The sequence below is a fragment of the Schistocerca americana genome, chromosome 8, assembly GCF_021461395.2.
Source record: "Schistocerca americana isolate TAMUIC-IGC-003095 chromosome 8, iqSchAmer2.1, whole genome shotgun sequence".
In the NCBI taxonomy this organism is placed as follows: domain Eukaryota; kingdom Metazoa; phylum Arthropoda; class Insecta; order Orthoptera; family Acrididae; genus Schistocerca; species Schistocerca americana.
The window spans coordinates 249,944,309-249,968,434 of record NC_060126.1 but is presented as its reverse complement, the minus strand read 5'-3'; the positions used below and the strand labels follow the sequence as shown (position 1 = coordinate 249,968,434).

At 38.6% G+C, this 24,126-nt stretch overlaps 1 protein-coding gene across 1 annotated transcript in view; it reads right to left on the bottom strand.

Moving 5' to 3' along the window:
* The window catches only part of LOC124545739 (cubilin-like), a 718,402-nt gene that overhangs the window by 389,657 nt on the left and 304,619 nt on the right, over nucleotides 1–24,126 (bottom strand). Inside the window, exons 28-30 of the mRNA XM_047124681.1 lie at nucleotides 16,243–16,411; nucleotides 15,291–15,472; nucleotides 7,233–7,400 (exon numbers count right to left, since the gene is read on the bottom strand). Coding sequence (XP_046980637.1) covers nucleotides 7,233–7,400; nucleotides 15,291–15,472; nucleotides 16,243–16,411 — 519 coding nt within the window. The remainder of the gene's footprint in view (nucleotides 1–7,232; nucleotides 7,401–15,290; nucleotides 15,473–16,242; nucleotides 16,412–24,126) is intronic.

The following is a 24,126-nucleotide window of genomic DNA, read 5'->3' as shown; positions in this document are numbered from 1 at the left end:
GTGGCAGACTCTGCAAGAGAGACGATCAGTAACTTGGTATGGGCTTTTGTTGAAGTTTCAAGAACACACCTTCAAGCAGTATATTGCTCCCTCCTACGTATATCTCGCAAAGAGACCATGAGGATAAAATCAGAGAGATTAGAGCCCACACAGAGGCATACCGACAATCTTTCTTTCCACGAACAATACGAGACTGGAATAGAAGGGAGAACCGATAGAGGTACTCATAGTACCCTCCACCACACACCGTCAGGTGGCTTGCGGAGTATGGATGTAGATGTAGATAAAGTAAAATTGATAAATTTTTCTCTTTCTTGTCTAGTTCTGATGATTGCTAGTAATGGTTTATAGCATTTAATGGCATGCAACATGTTTTGTGGTTGAGTCAAAGAAAATACTCTCTAAGACAAAAAAAGAATTACCAGAATGGGACAGAAATTGGTAGATGTGGCATCCAAGTAAAGGCAAACAAATGATCACAATTCCAGAAAAATTGGCTGATTTATTCAAGAGAAAGAGCTTCACAGTAGAGAAAGTCAGAACATGTTGGTCCACCTCAGGCCATAATGCAAACAGTTCTTCAGATTGGCATTGTTGTTTGATATCCTCTTGAGGGATATTGTACCAAATTCTGTCCAACTGGCACATTACATTGTCAAAAACCCATGCCTGTAATGCTCCAAATGTTCTCAATTGGGGGGAGAGCTGGCAACCTTGCTGGCATTAGAATGTCTCATAGTGTGTGGGTGGGCATTATCTTACTGAAATGTAAATCCAGAATGACTTCCCATGAAAGGCAACAAAATCAGGTGTAGAAAATCGTTGACATCCTGCTGTGCTGTAAGAATGCAATGGATGAAAACCACAGGTTGATATCTCACTGCAGTCCTGAGCATTTCCACATGTCTTCAGCTTGGAATCTCATTGACTGGAGGGAGAAGTCCTACTTCGAAATGAGACTCTATGACCAGTGAACCTGTGTCCGGAAATGCTCCAAACAGCAATAGGATACCAACCCGATTGCCACCCACCATACAGCCCGATGACCAGGAGTCTTGCGGTCTGTACAATTAAAATCAGACACAGTACTTACTTTTTCTGCTACATCTCATATCTGCACCTGCTGGACCTACTTTCTTTCTTCTCTCAACTTAAGACCTCCATATTCATTCAGTGCAGCATTAAACTACATTCACCAAGGAAATGCACTTAGACACCTCATACATTTTGAAGATAATTTTACTTCTGAATATTTCACCCATCCAAGAATGCTATGCTGTGTTCTATCTGCAAAGATGTCTTCAACTCAGCTACAAGTGATCAGGCATTGTGATTTGATGCAACTCTTGTTACGTGACTGCCAATACCAGTTACAATATCCAACCGTGAAGAGACAAAGATGAAGAGCTGTGAACAGTTTAAGCTGCATGTACCAAGTACTACAGAAGTGGACAACAGGAGTGAATCCCCTCAAAACTAGAAATAAAATCTATTATTACAATTTGGGAATTGATTTTGAAGGCATTATATTCAAACTGAATCTCATTCGTATTTATTACTGTGTCTATTTTGTTTTACATTTTCTGTGATTTTCTTAATTCACTTAGGCAGAAGAACAGTCAGCATCTTAAGATGGCGCTGATAGGAAAGTGTAGTGACGCTTCTCTCTCGCTAAAAAGGCAAAAAATGAACAGTTCTTCATGTAGAGAGTGTAAAAAGCGTGTGATGAAGGGTATTCTGTGTATAAAATGCAACTTCTGGTTACACGAAAAGTGCGCGAAAGTAAATCTAAAGTTTGTCAGCGATGATTTTCCGTGGACATGTCACGGTTGTTTACGTGACGAAACGGCCGATCTTGTAAGTGCAGTTGATACAAAAAACGAAATTGTAAAATTACTACGAAGTGACATTGAGGCATTAAAAACTGAACTTTCGACCATCAAGAAAGAAAACGATACATTAATACAAGAAAAGAAGTCCTGTGTGTGTAAAAGCCATCAAACGGAAAAGCAACAAGATCACGAAAATACGAGTGACCGATCGTACTTTAAAAACAACATTTCAAGTGTTCCCGTTGATGTCTCGGTAAACTCAGTAAGCCAAAAACCGGAAGATAAATATAAATGGAAGGTGGTGACATACAGCAAAAGGAAAAACAAGGCGACAGATATGCAACAAAAGGAAAATGACTTTTTAATAATTGGCGATTCGCTGCTGAAGAATATCGCTGTCCCCAAAATTGCAAGATCGACGTACGACTTGGTATTAGAACGCATCAACTCGGTAAACATTTTAAAAATATGGTAAATGCAAGACAAGATACTACAGAACCAGATCCTGAAACCAGACATAACTATAATGGGGTGTTTATACATGTTGGAACGAATTCGTTAAGGAGCAGCAGTGAGGAAGAAATGGCAAGTGAAACAAGAAACATGATTCATTCTGCAAGAAATATGTATGCAGGATCTCGTCTGATACTTAGCGGAATCATAAACAGAAGGTCGGTGAGTGAAAAGTATATCGCCAAAATAAACTGTGCTCTTAAAGAACAATGTGATCGTCTTGGGGCAATTTTTATAGACCCAAACAAATTCCTATGTGAAAACTCACTAGCGAAGGATGGCTTGCATTTAAATAGACTGGGATCTGTAACGTTCAGCAGAATGTTTGCAGATGTCTGAAAAATCATTAGATGCAAGGGAAACTAATATGGCCTGAAGGGGGTGAAAAATCACACACTCCAGCTGGAAAAGAAAAATATAAGCACCATACAAAAAAAGACGATACTAAAGAATTTGCCCCAGAATACAGCTCACAACATGTAAACCAACAACAGAAAAATTACATAAAAGTACTTCATCAAAATATTCAAAAACTTTGGTAACAAAAAATTAGAAGCAGAAGTACTCCTGAATGAAGTAAGACCAGACATATTATGCATAAGTGAATATGGACTAACTGAAAGTAAAATACATAATGTGGCAATAAAGGACTACAAACTAGCTAGTTACTTCTGTAGATCTAAATATAAGGGTGGTGACGTTTGTATATATATTAAAACAGGTACTCTATTAAAGAATGTAAACAGTGAAGCTGCTACATTTCCCATAGCTAGAGAAAAAGACTTTGAAGTTACTGGTATAGTGGCAGAGGATTTTAGAGTGTTTTGTGTGTACAGGTAACCATGTGGCAATATTAGCATCTTTCTAAAAAAAAAAATTGCTAGCTTATTGAGAATGAATATGAAGAGAAATCTTATTATATGTGGAGACTTCAACATTGACATGGGAAAAGACACAAAAATAAGACAGGATTTTGAAGAATTGTTAATACAGCATAACATGAAAGTGACAATAACTGCACCAACAAGAGTGACTTCACAAAGTGAGACAATTATTGACAACATAATTACTAATATGTGTAACTATGAGTCACATGTAGTTCAGACAGAAATATCTGATCATCATGGACAACTAATCAGCTTTTGCAGAAGTAATGACACAGTATCAGAACCAAAACAAACAACCAAAGAAATTAGGATCATCAGTGAACAAAATATCAACATCTTTAGAACAATGTTAAGTAAGGAAATCTGGAATGAAACCCTATAGGCCCAGAGTGTAAATGAAAAATATGATGCATTTATTTTAACAATTAAGTACCATTTTAATGCAGCATTTCCCAAAGTAAAGAGACAAGAAAGGCAGCAAAATCAAACACAGTGGATTACCAGTGAAATACTAGAACAGCGAAGGAAGCTTCAGGACGTGAGACGGATGGGCCAAGCTGAAAAATATAAAATGTTAAAAAAGAAGTATAGAAAAACAATAAGAGAAGCGAAAGCAAGATCAATTGACACCACTATAGCAAACTCAAAAAACAAGGCAAAGGCAGCTTGGAATGCAATCAATGCTGAAAGAAAGGAAAAAGATGGGTCAAACTAAGAAGAAGGTATTAGGTCAATTAAAATAGACAACACAGTGGTCACAGATGGTATGGAAATAGCAAACATACTGAATAATAACTATATCAGTGTAGTAGAAAACCTAAAATTGGAAAGAAATAGTCAAAAACAGAAGGGTATTAAGGTACCAAAAAGATCATGCAGTACTATGTTCTTAAGACCAGTCACGGAAGATGAATTGCGGAAAACTATACAGAAACTGAAGTCCAAGAAATCAGCTGGTGATGATGAAATATCAAATCATGTAACAAAGCTGGTATGTGAGGAGATAATAACACCACTGCTGAACATAGCAAACTGTTCTTTCATAGATGCAATTTTTCCAGAAAAACTGAAGATAACGAAGGTAGTGCCAGCGTACAAGAAAGGGTGTAAGGATGATCCCAACAACTACAGGCCAGTTTCACTGATATCAGGTTTCTCAAAAATCCTAGAAATGCTTATGTATACCAGATTAGTTAACTATTTGGACAAACATAACATTCTCACACCCTCACAACATGGTTTCAGAAAGGGTAAATCTACAGAATCAGCAATTGTCAGTCTAACAGAATACATTTTACAGTCCTTAGATGAGAAAAAGGTTGTCCCTGCAATGTTTCTGGATCTTTCAAAGGCATTTGACACCATTGACCATGAAATGCTGATACAAAAATTAAGCAACTATGGCATTCGGGGGCAACCAGGTGAATGGATAAAATCATACTTGTGCAACCGCAAGCAGTATGTATCATTAGGAAACTCGTACCAATCAGAAACCAAATCCATCAAATATGGAGTGCCGCAGGGTTCGGTAATGGGGCCATTGTTATTTAATGTATTTGTTAATGATTTAAGTGTTGAGGAGGAAGAAAAGAAAATATTGTATGCTGATGACATGACAATACTAAATAGTGACCAAAATATTGAACAGCTTGAGAGAAGAGCATACATATCTGCAAATGTCACAGCTCAATGGCTGTTGGAAAATGAACTGGTTATAAATCTAAAAAAGACTATGAATGCAGTGTTTAAAAACAAGGAAAAGGCTGTGGACATGGATTTAGAGGTTGATGGAACAAGGCTGGAAGAAGTAGAATCTGCTAGATTCTTAGGTATTCTTGTGGATAATGACCTGAAATGGAAAAAACATATTAATAATGTCTGTAAGAAACTGAGCTCTGTCATATTCTTAATGTTGCAGCTATCACAGTATTCAGACAAGAACCTTCTGTGTACAGTGTATCATGGACTTTTCGAACCATACTTACAGTATGGTGTGACTGTGTGGGGAAACTCAAACAAACAAGAGACAAAACGAGTGTTCACATTACAAAAAAAAGCAATTAGGACCATTTTAAGAAGAAAGACCTCTGAAACACGCAGAAACTGTTTCAAGAATTTAGGTATCTTAACTTTTTCATCATTGTATATATACAAAACAATAATGTACATCACAAAAGGTAGTGAGGACTGGATTACAAATGCTAGTGTACACACCCACAATACAAGAAAGAAGAATGAAGTACGGAGCATACCCCACCGACTGGCAATGCTAGAAAAAAGACCCCAGTACTCTGGTATCAGACTACTAAGAAGTCTGCCCAGAAACCTGCAAGATAGTGTACTTCATAATGACTTTCCAAAGAAACTTAAAGACTATCTCATTGAAAAAGAGTTTTACAGTGTTGCAGAATACTGATGCCATTAAATTTGTATATATTGTTACTCATTATCAGTGATGTAAAAATGTAAGCTAAAGGTGTAGAAAAATAAGTGATAAAGAATGTTAATACTTTGACATGTCCTATATTACACGTACATTTACTGTACACAATGTAATCTTACAGGATCAAATAAAATTCAATTCAATTCAATTCAGTATTTCCTACCAAAAACAAATGTATACAACCAAACTTGATAACAAGAAAAAATATCATTAAAGACCCACACAAATCGCCGATGGATGATGACAACACAATTTTAGAAAGGCATGTGGCACATTGTATTTAGGGAAACCAGTGGTGAATGCAAATGAGAGGTTCCTTGATTGCAAAAATCTCAGATGAATCCCATGACCCAAAACACAGACTTCAGCAGAATGGAAGGAAAGTTACATATTATCTAAAAGGAACAGACCATCGCCAATCTGATCAAAGATGTTTACACAGAATGCAACTAATGGTTTAGCAAGTGAGCAATTCACCACATGTTTTTATATGTAATGCATGTGTACATAACTATAATGCCTTTAAGAACGTTATTAAAATTTCTGACAACCCTAGGTGGTCAGGTGTAATATGAAAGTGAAAAGGAGGTGCAGGCTGACATCAAATGAATAAAAATGGAGGATATAGACAAAAATTGAAAGTTTAAGGAATAAAAGATTTGATTTGGGACACATATAGCACTATTAATTATGGAATGTAAAATTGCAAGACATGGCTAGAAACAAAAACGCCGAGTATACGAAGTTGATGCCTTAATTATATGAAGCTGCTTCAAAACTCTCAGCTATGTAATTGAGGATGATGTCAAAAATATTGCTGGGATTTCTAATATCCCCAGAAGATGTCCTTCCTATAGATCAACTTCACTTATGGCCTGCTGTTAAAGATTTCTTCAACCATTGGTCACCTCAAAGTAAAACCACGACCTTCTCGCTATTCATTTAAATCAATTTCTTGTTCATCAGCAATTCTTAGCCCCCCAAAAGGTACTCATATTGGAGGTGCATGATGCCTTCATAGCTTTGTTAACTTCATAAAGGATTTCCCAAAGTCCAGAAACCATTATATCATAATTTGGTGCTAACATAAAGACTACATTTATTTCCACCTTTCAGACTCAAGGTGCTGCTCCCTGAGTAGATGAAAACTGGTTAGCTAATGATAGTATATGTATATCAGTTAGGTCCAGTATATTTTAAGACAAAGTGCAAAAAGTAATGAGTGCACAAATCATAAAGCAACAGATGCAAACTGGTTAGCTAATGGTAATATATGTATATCAATTAAGCCCAGTATATTTTGAGACAAACTGCGAGAAGTAATGAGTGCACAAGGTACAAAGCTAATAGCAAATAAGTGCATCCAGCAGGTTTCTGGCATTTGCATGCTACAAAAGGAAAAAGATAATTTTAACAATACTTCACTAAAAGAGGCCAGTTTTCCATTGATTGTTGTAACATTTATACAAAATATTTATATCATAGCTAGTAAGTAACTGTTTTTTTCAGTCCTACTGGACTTGTTGTTTGCCATTTTACTATTAGGCCTATACTCACCACACTGTAATTTGCCAGAAACCCTTTTGAAGAGCGAGAACCATCACTCTTGAATCTTATCGTCATGCTGTTGGAGGTAGAAAGGTACCACACTGGTTGTGATGCGCTAGAGCCACAGAGTTTTGCTAACATTTGCGTCTCATTGTCTGTTGATGAACCATCATAAATCTAGAAAAAATAATCATTATGATTATGGTCCTAATAATTAAAAATATTAATTTACTGAACATACAGAAGGCAGGCTAAAGGAGTGTTTGATATATTTCATCATACTGCAATGGAGCCCAAAAGAAAGGGCAGTACACTATAAAGGATTTGACACTATGTTCCCTATGCTTCTCAAAAAGACGATCACTGAAGATACAGTGATATATTTCGTATCCACGTATTGCTTGTACATGGAAGGAATAATCATTTATGAGTCAGATAAACCTTTTAGACAGACTGATGTTTCTGAAAAATGAAATGAACAGGCACAGTGCACCACAGTTTGAATTTAAACAACAATGTAGGAAAAGATAGATTGCTGCTTACCACAAAGAAAACAGACAGGCACAAGTAAAAGACACTTACATAAAGCTTTCAACCACAGTCTTCAACAGAAAAACAGAAACACACACCCTTTGTACATACAAGCAAGCACACCTCATGCACACATGACCTCTAAAGAGTTGGTGATCATGTGTGAATGAGGTGTGCTTGCTTGTGTGTATGAATGGTGTATGTTTGTCTTTTGCTGATGAAGGCTATGGTCGAAAGCTTTATGTACATGTCTTTTAATTGTGCTTGTCAGAAACTTAATGTTGTCTTCTTTACAGAAGTAGCAATCTACCTTCTCCTGCATTGTTGATATTTCTCCCTGGAGTTTCCATTGTTAGAAAGTTTCAATTTACTGAACTTAATTTTTAGTAGTAGTAATTTACAAATTTTCACATTCTGCTTCTGGATCTTTCTAGACAAACATATTTAAATGTTTATGTGTGTGCAGAATAAAAATATCAGTGTGGCATAAGGGAAATTTAAATACTGATGATCTGAGACATTTAAAGAAGAAACAACATAACATATTTTTGTCATTTGAATTTTTACAATCATGAATACCCCTGCCAAGAATTACAGGGATTGAGAAGTAATACAAGAAATAAAATTTTAATTAATATCTCATTAGTGAGTAAACACATAAAAGAATATGTTACAGATCAGTTATGAGATCAAAAAGCACCAAACACAGCACTGGCATGTATGAAGTGAAGAGTAAGAAATACACAAGTCACCAGCTTTCTTGCAGTAGAATCATTCATACAGTTAATAATTATTTTCCACCGTTGTAACAGAATTTCTGATCGTTAGCATGTGAGGAGCAAAGTATACAAAATACACTTATTCATGAAAGAATGAATAAAATGAGAATTAAAGGGAAATATACAGATAAGACCGTGGTTGAGCTGTGCACACATAGGAAGACTTAAATGGATACCTACTTTAAAAATGTGTGATGATATCTGAACATCAAAATTAAAGTAATTAAAGACGTTAAAGTTTGTATGGGGATACAAGAAGAGCACTCAAATGAAAAAGGTGAACATTCTGTGCATCCAGAGAACAATCAGAATATAAAACCTCTGATTTAGTTTGCAAAAAGAATTAACATGACAGTGAAGGTGTGCACTGCTCACATCAGAAGCTACGTTTATAGTGTTGTAGGAAACTTCTGATAGAGTGTAATACTTTAGGAGTAATGGAGACCACTCAATGAAAAGAAGAAGCTTTGAGCCATTGACAGATACATACAAAAAAGAAAGAACACTTGCTAGCCTTCAGAGTAATCACTTTTTGAGAGAGAGTGCAAATACACACACACACACACACACATACACACACACATGCATGCACGCATGCACAAATGCATACACACACTCATGTTTCAGCACGGTGCCCACTGGATGTGCAAAGCCAGTGCTGCAACTCGACAGGCGGACTAGGGCGGGGTGGTGGTTGTATTGGGTGAGGTGGGTAGATACAGAAAGAGGTAAAAGGCAGGGAGAGGGTCTGGAGGTGGGTAATTAGAAGCTTGGAGGGAGGTAGCCAGTTTGCCAGCTGAGAATGTGGGAGGGAAGGCTTGGGCTAGGCATTCGATGCATAGTTGTCAGCAATGGTGGGGAGCGAAGCACACTGAAGATGATGTGTGGACATGAGTTGGGAGGGGGTGACAAGGTGTGGAGGGGATACTGTTGGATATAGGGCATAGGGACAGTGGGCTATCGAAGCTTGAGGCCAAGATGATTATGGGAGCGAAGGATGTGTTGCAAGGATAACTCCCATCAGTTCAGAGAGGCTTGTGGAGAAGGGAAAGATCCAGATGGCCCGGGTTGTGAAGCAGCCATTCAAATTGAGCAAGTTAGGCTCAGCTGCAAGTTGTGCCGCACCAGGTGATCAACTTTGTTCTTGGCAACAGTTTGATGGTAGCCATTTGCCCTGTTGGACAGCTGGTCGGTCATCACACCAACATAGAAAGCTGTGCAGCATTCACAACAGATATGACATGGTGCTTTCACAGGGGGTCATAGCCTCTGGAAACATAGGATAAGCCTGTGACAGGACTGGGGTATGGAACGCTGGGGAGGGGGACTGGGTAGTTCTTGCACTTTGGTCTTCCACTGGGATATGATCCCCATGGCAAAGGGTTGGGACTGGGAGTAGGATACGGATGGACCATGATGTTGTATAGGTTGGGTGTGCAATGGAACACCACGTTAGGAGGGGTGGGAAGAATCTTGTGTAGGATGTCCTTCATTTCAGGGCATAATGATAGATAATTGAAGGCCTACCATAAGATATGGTTAAGTTGTTCACGTCCAGGGTGGTAATGGCTGACTAAGGAAGGGGAGGGGGGAGGAGGAAGGGGGTGCTCTGTTTAGCTTCTTGAGGTGGTGGGAGGAGCCTCATTATCATTCCAGACTGGAACAATTCAACCATATTCTTCATACGGACTCTTATTATTTATCGTCATGACCTGAAGTTAGGGACAACCTGCTCAAGATCCTTCCAATCACTTCTAAAGTGGTACTTTGTTGCTCACCCAACTTATTCAACATCCCTAGATCACTGTGCCACTTCCCCTCCCTGTCCCTTACGAGAGGGATCCCTAGATCACTGTGCCAGTTCCCCTCCCTGTCCCTTACGAAAGGGATATTATCGCTGTTTAAGACCAAGGACAAGACTTGTTTGATACATCCATTCAGCACTTTATACTGCAGTCCTGTCACAGGCTTGTCCTCTCCCATCAGAGTCTGACCCACACTTGAAAGCAATCATGTCACATACCAACTCCGCAGCAAACACTGCATAGCATTTCATGTCAGTACAATAACAAACCACCTTACAAAAGGGTGAATGGCCACCGCCAAACTGCTTCCAAGGACAATGTTATTCACCCGGTGGGGCACAACATCCAGCTGAGCACACTATGCTCAATGTGAATGAGAGCTTCACAACCTGGGTCATCTGGATCCTTCCCTTCACCATCAGCTTCTCTGAACTACGAATATGGGATTTATCCTTGCAACAAATCTTTTGCTCCCTTAATCATCTTGGCCTCAAGGCCACAATCTCTGATACCCCACTGCCCCCCCCACCCCCCCCCCCACCCTTAAATACTTCCGTTTCCTCCACTCTGTCCCGCTCCCAATTCATGCCCCCATTCACCTTCAGTGTTTGATGCTCCCCACTGGTTGCCAACAACCATGCACAAGATGCCTAGCCCGTGCAAGTGCCACCCCTCTCTCCCACATTCACATCAGGCAAACCGGCTGCCTCCCTCCAAACCGCTAGCCACCCATACCAAACTGCTCGCCCTGCCTCTCTCCACCTACCTACCCCATCCACATCCACTTCAAACCCCAACCCTACATAGTCCACCTGCCAAAATGCACACCACAATAGGTGTGTGTGTGTGTGTGTGTGTGTGTGTGTGTGTGTGTGTTTTCTGTGTGTACTTGTACTCTAGCTCAAAAAACGGTTACTCTGAAAGCTCGCAAGTTTTCTTTTGTTTGTCTGTGTGTGCCTCTTAACAACTCCTGTTTTGGGATGCTCCTGTTTTTGGATGAGTGGCCTCCTTTACTTCTAAAAAAATTAAATTTAGAAACTTGTAAATCACTACATAGGACCATAGTAAACCATATACAGCATTTTTATTCAGTAATGTACAACATCTACTCGACTATGATAGTATCGTTTTTCCCAAATTCATCTTTCAAAAATAAAGGGTCATATTACATTCCCAGATTAAACTATTCTGTTGAGTTCAATAATTTTATACTGTTTAATTGAGGCCATATGCAGACTTATTTTGAAGAATTTGGAAGGGTTGGATGGTGAACAGTGACGCCAGCTTGGCTGAATATGAGGGCAAATGTGGAAAGGCAACGGTGAGCGGTCAGCCAATTTCATTGTCATGCCAATGATAGGAATGAATCCCATGTACCTTGAGTTCTTATGGACATCTAAAATGTTCAAACTGCAGTTTGCCTGAGTCCAGTTGTAATCGTAACTGAATTCACTTTAATATTGTACAAATACTCAAGAACAGTATAAATTTCTCCAGAGATGGTAAAAGTCTACATAGGGGTCAGTGGCACATTTACATGTTTCATGCAGCAATGTTGTCAATGCTTGATGAGAGGTATAATGCAAATGGAAGAGGGTGTATCAGTGGATGATTCTATGCAGCCAATGTGAGAGCAGGAAACAGATGACATGTTTGGAAGCAACAAACAAAGGAATTTGTCACAGTGTCATGCCTATATAAATGCAAAATACACTATGTACTCAGGAAAAAACAGCTGTGTTCTCAGGTTGCCCCCTCACCTTTGCCTTAGAAATTGTGACATAGTCCCAAGAAACACCCAATTATTTGTGACAACCAACATTATAAACTCGATTGTTGCTCTTACATAGAAACACAATCCTTCCTTTCTAACCTATCATTGGTTATGTGTATCTATCATCTCAAATAATTATGTTGGTGGTGGTGATTAAAAATAATGATAATACAGGTGACTGATTTAGAGAGTAAGCAATCAATAAATGGCATAAGTTCAGGATAGATATAATGTTAACTTTTTTGAGTTGATATTTTACATCAATAAAGCAGTTTGTGATTTTGATTAATCCGAATACATTAAAAATAAAATCTTCTTAAGGATCTTCTTAAAAATGAGGGTTGTCTTATATTCTCAGTTGTCCTGTAATCAAGAAACTATTGTAAATAATCAATATTAGACGCTAGAAGTCTATAAGATTTGTAACATTTTCTTGTTGAGTTCAGCTTAATATACAAATATCCATAATCAGAAATCAAGGAAAATACAGGATAAAGTGATGGTACATTGATTAAGTAAACATGGAACAACTGAAGTAACAGCACCAGCTGTACTTTCATTCTCAATCACCACAATCATTCTTGGCCATCAAGATCAGTTTGAAGCAGTTTCTAAGCAATATAGAAAAACAAGCTACAATGGAAGTTATATGAAAAAGAAAGTAACAACAAGCCTAGTGAAATAAATAATGTTGTGTTTCAACTCCTCCACAATTCCAGAAAGTAACATATATTACATAATCTCATGAGCCTACTGTTGTAGGAGTACACAGTCTCACACTTATGTGCCATTACATATTCTCCCTAATAGTATTTTTGACTAATAATAAGAGTGAATAACTGGTTGCCAGTAGGCAATTGCCAAGGAACTGTAAATCCCCAGATGTCCAAAACATAAAGTAATAGAATACCTCATTACCCACTCCACCCTATAATTTATCACAGTACTAGCTTGTTATTCACAGCATCACCCACATGTGTGTGTATCACATGTAGTGCACACATCCATTCCTCAATGCACTCTCTGAACATCTCCTCTTCCTCCACTTTACACCCATCTTACCCTCCCCACTCTCTATCTACTCCTCCTCCATCCTTTCTCTGTCCACTCCTCTTCAACCTCTCTCTGTCCATCTACTCCTCCCCGTCTACATCTATATTATCCTCATCCCTCTCTCTGTTCATATCCTCCCCCCCCTCTCTTTGTCCATCTCCTCATTGCCCCCCCCCCCCCTCTCTCTCTCTGACCACCACCTCCTGCCCCCCCTCCCCCCTCCCCCCAAGCTTAAGGTCCAGTTCTATTTGCCTGTGGTCACTAAAAATTTGGAATTGGTTTAAAACTGACACATCCTGCATAGTTTGTTTGTCCTTTGACAGAGCACAGTCAATATAATTTTTAATTTCATGTAATCCTATCTACGCCTATTTTCGGATTCGATTTTTCTTGAGAAATGTATGAAGTTTATTAATATAGCAGCTCCCAGCAGCCACTAGGCCAAGAGTCTCCCTAGAGGGAACAATTAACATCATTCATGGAATCGAATCCCAATTATCCCACTGAAGAGTCGTTTCTCAACTTTGTCCCCATTTATGCATTAAAGTTGATTATTAGTATACTACAGTGTGAATTACTTCTGTTTAACAATCCTTGTAACTTGCCGTAAAGGTCTTCAATTTCTTCATCAAAGTTGCAAGGTTGTTGAAGCATAAACTTGTACTACTTCCAGCGAGTAATTTTATTGGTTTTTAATACTATTCTTGTTCTTCTGCCTGAGATTCCTTCAATACCAACAATGGTGTCTGCAATGTGGATTGGAGAGCTGCCCCTCTGTCTCTCTTCATCGAACTGAAGATTACTTGGGTCACTGCATCATAGGACTATGTATTGTGTGAAGGGTTAAGGTGACGGATGGGACATGAGATAGGTGGAACATTTTGGGACACACTTTGTCTGTATCCTCTGCTGGGACCTATATGGCTAAGGACAGCCTACTAATGACTATGCCACTGCCTGTGTAGCATCATGTGAATACTTAAAACTCTCACCAACATAGTCAATGCTATTATATAAAGAGTCAGCCCTGGAGATGGACATATACATATATGAAGTATTCTTGAAGTTAATTTCCATAATTATTAGAGTGGATTAGCGCTAGTCAAAATTTGTCCTTAGGAAAGTTTACAGAAGTTGTTTGCTGTGTCTCAATCTGAGCGTTAATATAAAACTTTCACATTCCTGAAAACTCTCATGTCATGATAGTATTTGCAGAATATTATGTGTCAGTGAATAAATTATGAGTGCAACAGTTTTCTGGTAACCAAGCTGTGGTGTCCTTCAATCAGCATACCAGCAAGGTCATCCTTTAGTGAGACAAAAGTGCCAATTTGTTTATGAACATAAGAAGGTCTAACTATGGGATCAGGGCTCTTGACTGCATTTTCTTTCATTGTCAGAACACAAAACTTAGCACATGAAGATATTATGCAAGTCCAACAGAATTTTGAGATCTATGGAAGTTGTAAGAAGAAAATTAAAAATCCATAAGAACTCATAGTTGATGGTATGTGAAAGTGTCACATACAGCTGAAATGTAGGAAAGTTCTGCTCAACATTACTATTAATAGCAAATTGAACCATTACTTCCAAATCCATAGCAAATAGGAAAGCTGGAGTTTAACACCTCTTCAACAAAGGCACCACCTGAGATGAAGGGATAGATCAACTCGAACAGGAAGACAATGGGGAGTCAACCACAACCTGCTGTAAAGAACAACCACAGCTTTCCAATCCAGGCCACATTTGGGTTATGTACAAGACAGCAAAATATTGTATCTCTGAACAGTACAAACCCACCCCTTAACCTGCACTGCTGTTCATTGAATCTTTGATTCCAGCTCTCAATGCATCGTTCTCCTTTTGTTTTAAGACCACCACTACCCTACTCACAGTGTTCAGAAGAAGAGTTGGGGAAAACTGGAGAGCTGTATTCAAAAGAAGAGTAGCATCAGATATTCATACTTCGGCTGCATTGTAGCACCAAATAAATAGAGAAACACAGAAACAACAAAAATTTCACTTTCTGAAGGAACCCATTCCATTATCAGACAATTTTGCGGTCCTGAATGGAAATTACTTGCATTTAATCAATATGGTTGTAAAAGAGAAAATCAAAACTTACTGCAAGGTAATCATAATAACAATCTGAGCTGGATTCCATGTCAATGTCACTGACTGTAAAATTGATTCGATGATTAGTGTCAACTTCAATCAGCCACATGCAGTCATCATAGGGGTCATAATTGTTTGGATAATTGCTTGAATGAATTGACCCTTTTGGAGTTGTTAAATGACCACCACAACCTGAAAATAATGAAAAGTAATTCATTTTATGACATAATCCCTAGACTGTCTTCATCTTTTTCATTTTACATTTGCAGAACAGTGTAAACACGAATAATGGAACTGAAGATGTTTCTTACAGCATACATGGAACACACATTTACACAACTGAAATTATTTCAAAAGCTTGATAAGTACATATGAAATATGTAAGTGCAAAGTGCTGTACTATTTGACAGATCTAGTATATTCTGCCACATTTACAAACACATTCCTTCCAAAAAATACCTAAAAAACTGATATAAAGATGTACTAAATCAGCCATTCAAAGTGCACTTTGAAAACAAAAGGAAAACGTATACTTTACTTACTGGTATCAATATAATAGAGGGAAACATTCCACGTGGGAAAAATTATATATAAAAACAAAGATGAGGTGACTTACCGAACGAAAGCGCTGGCAGGTCGATAGACACACAAACAAACACAAACATACACACAAAATTCAAGCTTTCGCAACAAACTGTTGCCTCATCAGGAAAGAGGAAAGGAGAGGGGAAGACGAAAGGAAGTGGGTTTTAAGGGAGAGGGTAAGGAGTCATTCCAATCCCGGGAGCGGAAAGACTTACCTTAGGGGGAAAAAAGGACAGGTATACACTCGCACACACGCTCATATCCATCCACACATACAGACACAAGCAGTAATGTAAACATTTAAAACAATTTTCAAATTATGTTGGAACAACTACTGAATGGCAGTTACTTCACTGGTTATGATAAAAATGGCTTACGTGATGCTACTGTCTTGTAAGAAGCTTTAAAGCCTCTACCAGAATAAACCCAGTCACTGACAAATCGAATAAACATATTATTTCCAGATGATGAGTAGTTCATTGCTTTTTCTTGGGTATGACAGAGCTGGGTGAGTTGGGGTGCTGTGTCATCTATACCACCATATATCTGTAAAAAAGCTCTAATTAGCAACAGATCAAAATGCTCAATAGAGAGGATTTAAGAAGAAACTAGTCAAAATACTATTCTTCACATGCACTGATATGCACTGCTAATTTGTCAGTGAGTGATGGAGCATTTTCAAAAATATTGAAATTTTCAATAGTTGAAACACAAGAAAAATAACTAATTGGTGATCTGTTTCACTGGTGCCAGCTTTACACAAAGGGAGATTTTTATCATAGTTATTAAAGATTGCCATTATCACATATTTAAATCAACCATTGAAAAACAGTTTTTTGAGTGGAAAATATAGAGAAGAAGCAATTACACACAAGTATTATAAAGCAAACTAAGTACAAAGATTCATAATAAACAAAAATATCTTCAATCCATTTAATATATCAACAATAATAATCAATTTTTTTTAAAAAAATGTAATTGGGTGGATAAAAATCTACTCATCAAGCAGTGGCAGCAGAAAACATATATAAAGGTTAAACAAATGTGCAAGCTTTTGGAGCCAGTGGCTCCTTCTTCTGGCAGAAAGCCTGAAGAGGAAGGAAGAAGGATGAAGGAGAAGAATTAGTGAGGTTTAGGAAATGGAGAAAGTTCAGGAAAGTCACCATCAACCCTGGGTCAGAGCAGACTGATTGGACAGGATGGTTGGGTACTCCAGTGGACGAGATTTGAAAAACTTAGACCTTACAAATGGAACGTAGCATAATATGCAAGACAGAGATTACTGACAAAATATCATGGAAGGGTTAATAAGAGCAGAAAGCTATATGCATTGTATGTAGTAAAGGTAGAAAGTGGGGAAAAACAGGCAGATCAGGAAATAAAATATGTAGAAAACTAAAAGGGAGTGAAGAAAGGAAAAATCACTGAGAAGAAATACTGAGACTGAAGAAATTACCGTAAATCAAGACAGGTGGGTGGTGAAACCAAGAGCAACATCTTAAAGTCACTTCACACCTATTGAGTTCTGAGAATGTCTGGGGAAGAATCCCGATGGTACATGTCATGTAACAGACACTGTGCTCATGACTTGTCATGTTGAAGAGCATGCTCTGCAACAGGATATTGTGTCTTGTGAGTATACACCCTCTATCAATGTCCATCAATCTTAAATGATAAAATGGTAATCCTCATACCAATGAAAAAGGTCAAACAGTGTTTACATAATAGTTGGTACATGACATGTGTCTTTTGACAGGTGTCTATGCCTTTCTAGTATATGTTTTGCCAGTCAGGGGGCTTGTATAGCTGGTGGTAGGATGGTGCATAGGCCAAGTCTTACAGGGGGCGCACTCACAGGGGTACGAGCCATAAGGCTGGGAACAGGGAGCAGAAGGAACATGGAGTTTAATTCATACCCTTGCGGAAGTAATTGATTAATACATTCAGAACCAAGATAATACTTCTAAGCTGTTTTTTCAAGGGATAAGATGTACCACGGCTGGAGGTGATGACCTGGTAAATGTGCATTTGAAACTGGCATAATTACATCCAGTGAAGGTTGAGTAAGAGTTTTGGTTTACTGTTGTTAAGAGTCTGCATTGGAACAAAAATGTTTACCTCAAATGATAAGGTTGAATGGGAGGGATCATATCACATGGAATGGAAGGCAACTGTCAAAATACAAGTTTTGTTGTTTTCAGTGGGTTTAATGTGAACAGAAATGTGTAGCTAATTCTTAGTGAGGATGAGGTCAACATGAAGAAAAGTGGCATGGGAGTTGGAATAGGATCAAGTGAAATCTAATAAGGAGAAGGTATTTAGAGATTCCAGAAATTTTAACAAATCAGCATCACCATAAGTTCATATGGCAAAGATGTCATCAACACATCTAAATCAAACCAGGTCCTGAAGTTTTATGGATCCCAGGACAGCCCAAGGGACCCACGAAAATTTGGCGTAGGAAGGAGACATGCTGGCTCTCATAGCCATGCAACTAATCTGTTTGTATGTCTGTTCCTCAGAAGAAAAGCAGTTGTTAGAAACTATGGAGTTGATTAAGGTGAGCAGGAAATAAGTCATAGGTTTGGAACCACGAGGACTTTGATCAAGGTAATATCCATCAGCAGACTGACCAATTACATGGGAGATTTTGGTACAGAAAGTCATGGCATCAATGGTAACAAGTTGATTAAGATGAACAGGAAGCACTTCACAAGGTTTGGAATGAGGAGGCACCAGTGACGCTAAAGTTCAACAGCAGACAGGAAATGTACATGGAGGATGTTGGTATACAGCGAGGTGGCATCAGTGGTGAAAAGCAAGGTGTGTGATGGGAGCAGGATGGGAACAGATTTCAGATGATCTAGGAAATGGTTGGTCTCTTGAACATACATAGGAAGTCTCTGTACTACAGGCTGCATGTGGTGATCAACTAAGGTAGATATTTGTTCAGTAGGTGTTTTGAAGCTGGCAACTATGGGATGGGGAGGGTGTTGGATTTGTGGACCTTTGTTGTTGTTTTTGTTGCGGTCTTCAGTCCTGAGACTGGTTTGATGCAGTTCTCCATGCTACTCTATCCTGTGCAAGTTTCTTCATCTCCCAGTACCTACTGCAACCTACATTCTTCTGAATCTGCTTAGTGTATTCATCTCTTGGCCTCCCTCTATGATTTTTACCCTCCACGCTGCCCTCCAATACTAAATTGGTGATGCCTTGATGCCTCAGAACATGTCCTACCAACCGATCCCTTCTTCTAATCAAGTTGTGCCACAAACTCTTATTCTCCCCAATTCTATTCAATACCTCCTCATTAGTTATGTGATCTACCCATTTAATATTCAGCTTTCTTCTGTAGCACCACATTTCGAAAGCTTCTATTCTCTTCTTGTCTAAATTATTTATCGCCCATGTTTCACTTCCATACATGGCTACACTCCATACAAATACTTTCAGAAACGACTTCCTTACACTTAAATCTATACTCGATGTTAACAAGTTTCTCTTCCTCAGAAATGCTTTCCTTGCCATTGCCAGTCTACATTTTATATCCTCTCTACTTGACCATCATCAGTTATTTTGCTCCCCAAATAGCAAAACTCCTTCACTACTTTAAGTGTCTCATTTCCTAATCTAATTCCCTCAGCATCACCCGACTTACTTTGACTACATTCCACTATCCTAGTTTTGCTTTTGTTGATGTTCATCTTATATCCTCCTTTCAAGACACTGTCCATTCCATTCAACTGTTCTTCCAAGTACTTTGCTGTCTCTGACAGTATTACAATGTCATCGGCTAACCTCAAAGTTTTTATTTCTTCTCCATGGATTTTAATACCTATTCCGAATTTTTCTTTTGTTTCCTTTACTGCTTGTTCAATATACAGATTGAATAACATCAGGGAGAGGCTACAACCCTGTCTCTCTCCCTTCCCAACCACTCCTTCCCTTACATGCTCCTCGACTCTTATAATTGCAATCTGGTTTGTGTACAAATTGTAAATAGCCTTTTGCTATCTGTATTTTACCACTGCCACCTTCAAAATTTGAAAGAATATTCCAGTCAACATTGTCAAAAGCTTTCTCTAAGTCTACAAATGCTAGAAATGTAGATTTTACTTTCCTTAATCTACCTTCTAAGATAAGTCATCAAGTCAGTATTACCTCACGTGTTCCAATATTTCTACGGAATCCAAATTGATCTTCCCCGAGGTTGGCTTCTAACTGTTATTCCATTTCTCTGTAAATAATTCGCATTAGTATTTTGCAGCCGTGACTTACTAAGCTGATAGTTCAGTAATTTTCACATCTGTCAACACCTGCTTTCTTTGAGATTGGAATTATTATATTCTTCTTGAAGTCTGAAGGTATTCCTCCTGTCTCATACATCTTGCTCACCAGATGGTAGAGTTTTGTCAGGACTGGCTCTCCCAAGGCTGTCAGTAGTTCTAATGGAATGTTGTCTACTCCCAGGGCCTTGTTTCGATTTAGGTCTTTCAGTGCTCTGTCAAACTCTTCATGGAGTATCATATCTCCCATTTCATCTTCATCTACATCCTCTTCCATTTCCATAATATTGTCCTCAAGTACATCGCCCTTGTATGGACCCTTTATATACTCGTTCTACCTTTCTGCTTTCCCTTCTTTGCTTAGAACGGGGTTTCCACCTGAGCTTTTGATATTCATACAACTGGTTCTCTTTTCTCCAAAGATCTCTTTAATTTTCCTGTAGGCAGTATCTATCTTACCCCTAGTGAGATAAGCCTCTACATCCTTACATGTGTCATCTAGCCATCCCTGCTTAGCCATTTTGCACTTCCTGTCGATCTCATTTTTGAGACATTTCTATTCCTTTTTGCCTGGTTCATTTGCTGCATTTTTATATTTTCTCCTTTCATCAATTAAATTTAATATTTCATCTGTTACCCGAGGATTTCTACTAGCCCTCGTCTTTTTACCTACTTGATCCTCTGCTGCCTTCACTATTTTATCCCTCAAAGATATCCATTCTTCTTCTACTGTATTTCTTTCCCCCATTCCTGTCACTTGTTCTCTTATGCTCTCCCTGAAACTCTGTACAACCTCTGGTTTAGTCAGTTTATCCAGGTCCCATCTCCTTAAATTCCCATCTTTTTGTAGTTTCTTCAGTTTTAATCTACAGTTCATAACCAATAGATTGTGGTCAGAGTCCACATCTGCCCCTGGAAATGTCTTACAATTTAAAACCTGGTTCCTAAATCTCTGTCTTACCATTACATAATCAATCTGACACCTTATAGTATCTCTAGGTCTCTTCCATGTATACAGCCTTCTTTCATGGTTCTTGAACCAAGTGTTAGCTATGATTAAGTTATGTTCTGTGCAAAATTCTACCAGGCGGCTTCCTCTTTCATTTCTTACCCACAATCCATATTCACCTACTATGTTTCCATCTCTTCTTTTCCCTACTATCCAATTCCATTCACCCATGGCTATTAAATTTTCGTCTCCCTTCACTATCTGATGATCCCTTCTTCAAGTCAAGTTGTGCTACAAACTCCTCTTCTCCCCAATTCCTCATTAGTTATGTGATCTACCCATCTAATCTTCAGCAGTCTTCTATAGCACCCCATCTTGAAAGCTTCTATTATCTTCTTGTCCAAACTATTTATCATCCATGTTTCACTTCGATATGTGGCTACACTCCATACAAATACATTAAATACTTTAGAAAGGAGGTAAAAGGTCAGAATGCATCGTTTGGGTGGGGTAAGAAGTTATATCGATTGAGGTGTTTGTCCTTGTAGGTGGCCAGAAGTTTTAAGGAGGGATTGTAGGTCAGTTTGTATCACAGGGACAGGACCTCTATGGCAGATACAGTATGTAGAGGAGTCACAGACAGCTGGCATAGATCCTTGCTTGCATACTTCAGTTGACCAAGTACCACACTGGTAGATCTTCTATCTGCTGTGATGATAATGACGGAGTCATCAGGTTTTAGGGAACAATGTGTGCGGAGTTCAGCTGAGGGTGCATCAGGGTCACGTTGTAGGGATCAGTGAAAGGATTGTGAAACAATACTGGATACTAGGTGCCTGTTTCTACGCACATGCCATTTGGATTCTTCCCACAGATTCTGTAGAACTCTGAAGGTGGGAACTGGTGTTACAACATGTTCTTCATTATTGCCATCCATCAGGCTTAAATTCAAGTTAATTTCTTCAGCCTCAGAATTACTGCACAACAACTTTTCCTTTTTTCACTCCCTTTTATTTTCTGATTTTTGGACCTGTCTATACCCCCCCCCCCCCCCCACACACACACACATACACACTATCCCCCACCCCACCCCTCCCCCATGAGATACAATGTGATTTGCTTTCTGCTCTTATAAAACTCTTGCACAATGTTTTGTCAGTAATCCTATCTTGCTTATTATCCTATCTTCCACCATTATGCTCTCAGGGTTTCAAATGTCATCTGGTGCTGTCCCCAACAACCAGTCTTCCCTTTTCATCCCATACAGTACATCTCCCCAGATGCAGGGTTCTGGGTGACTTTTCCAAACCCTCCCATTTTCTGAACTTCACCAGTCCTTTTAATTCGTCCCTATTCCTTCCCCTTCAACCCATCTGCTAGAAGAAGGAGCCACTGGCTCTGAAATCTTGCACATTCACTTAATCTTTGCATATGTATTCTCCTGCCACCATTTGGTGACTTGAATTTTCATCCATCCAGTCACATTATATTTTCAAAGATGGATTATTTTTGTTTTTATAGTTATCTCTTGTGGCAATCATTCCTTCTTATGAAACTCCCTTGACAGTCTTTATTTTCATTTACTTTGATCAAATTGTTAACTGTTTTTGACCTTATGTGCTGGTTTGCTCATTTATTCACCTTACCACCTATACCATCCAACATCTTCACCCTACATCTTCTCTAGTACTGATTTCTGTGCACTTAGACGGAACCATTGTTATTTACAAATTTGGATGTAATACTTTGCTTATGGCTCATTACACTTCTTGATCATGTGTCTCAGAATTATTTGCAAATTTGACATCATTTTTTTTTCACCGACTACTTACCTTGCTTGTATTTGATACTTTCATGTTTTTGTGCATTTATTTTTCACCAAACTGCGCTGATTCAGTGTTACTGCCTGCTTTTCAAAACACATAAGATGCCATTGTTTCCAATGAATTCCTTTTTCTGTTTGCAGTGTTTTTAAGCTTCTGTCTGCTTTTATGTCTTTTCCATAATCTTTCCCCATCACAATTTATTACTGTAATTTTTTCCTATCACTTTTTTTTCATAATTTTTGTGATTTTTTTTCCTGTCACAGTTTTTTCACATCATACAGCCCACTTTTCTGGCAAGAAATCATCACCCACTCATTACTTCTTGTTTATCCTTGTCTTTTCTCATGATTTTCGTACAAATTTTTATAGATTTTTCAGATTTTTTTTCTCTGGCCCCCACCCTTTCTTGTCTTCATTTTTTCACTTAGTTTTCTCCCTCTGTTTCCTTTTTTCGACACTCCCACCATCTGTAATACTCCTAACCCTCCTCTATTGAAATGATGAATCCCATCGCATATTATATTCAGTTCATTTGAAAACATGCTCTTCCTCTATAAAAACTAAGGTCCCACATTGTGTTCCTTAAAATCTGCCTGTCCCTGGGAGTTACCACCAAAGGCCTAATGTTGAAAGTCCCTGTTCCTTGATGTAATCCTACTCTACACCATCTCTTTTACAGTTTAAAATACAGTAATCAATTGCATTTACCATGCTAGTTTGTAACCTGTATGCATCATCTGCCCATTTCCACTCCACCAGAGTTCTCTCATACAAAATCCTGCAGTTATCTGCCCCTCATGTTTTCTTGGATAGTATCATCTGCTAAAGCAACCTCTAACTGCAACAACAGGCCAAACCTCATCTCAACAAGCTATCCTACCTTCTCCTAAACTACCACAACAGTGGATTTTCCCTTCCTAACTCTCTCCCTAACAGCCATGCCATCAACCACCACTCCGCTCCCACAAACTGAGATTGGTCACCCTTCCTAACTCCCCCACCCTTCACCACTGCCTCCTAGAGCAATGATAACTCATGATCACAAGAGCTATTCACAGCAGCAGTGTTCTCAACCTCTCATCTAAGGCACTCTCCCCTCCTGAATCATTTCTATTATCCGAGTGTCTCATTTTCAGTCCTACACATGCATTTAACAATGCTGCTTTGGCCAAATCTGTACTTTCCTTCACACATAATGTC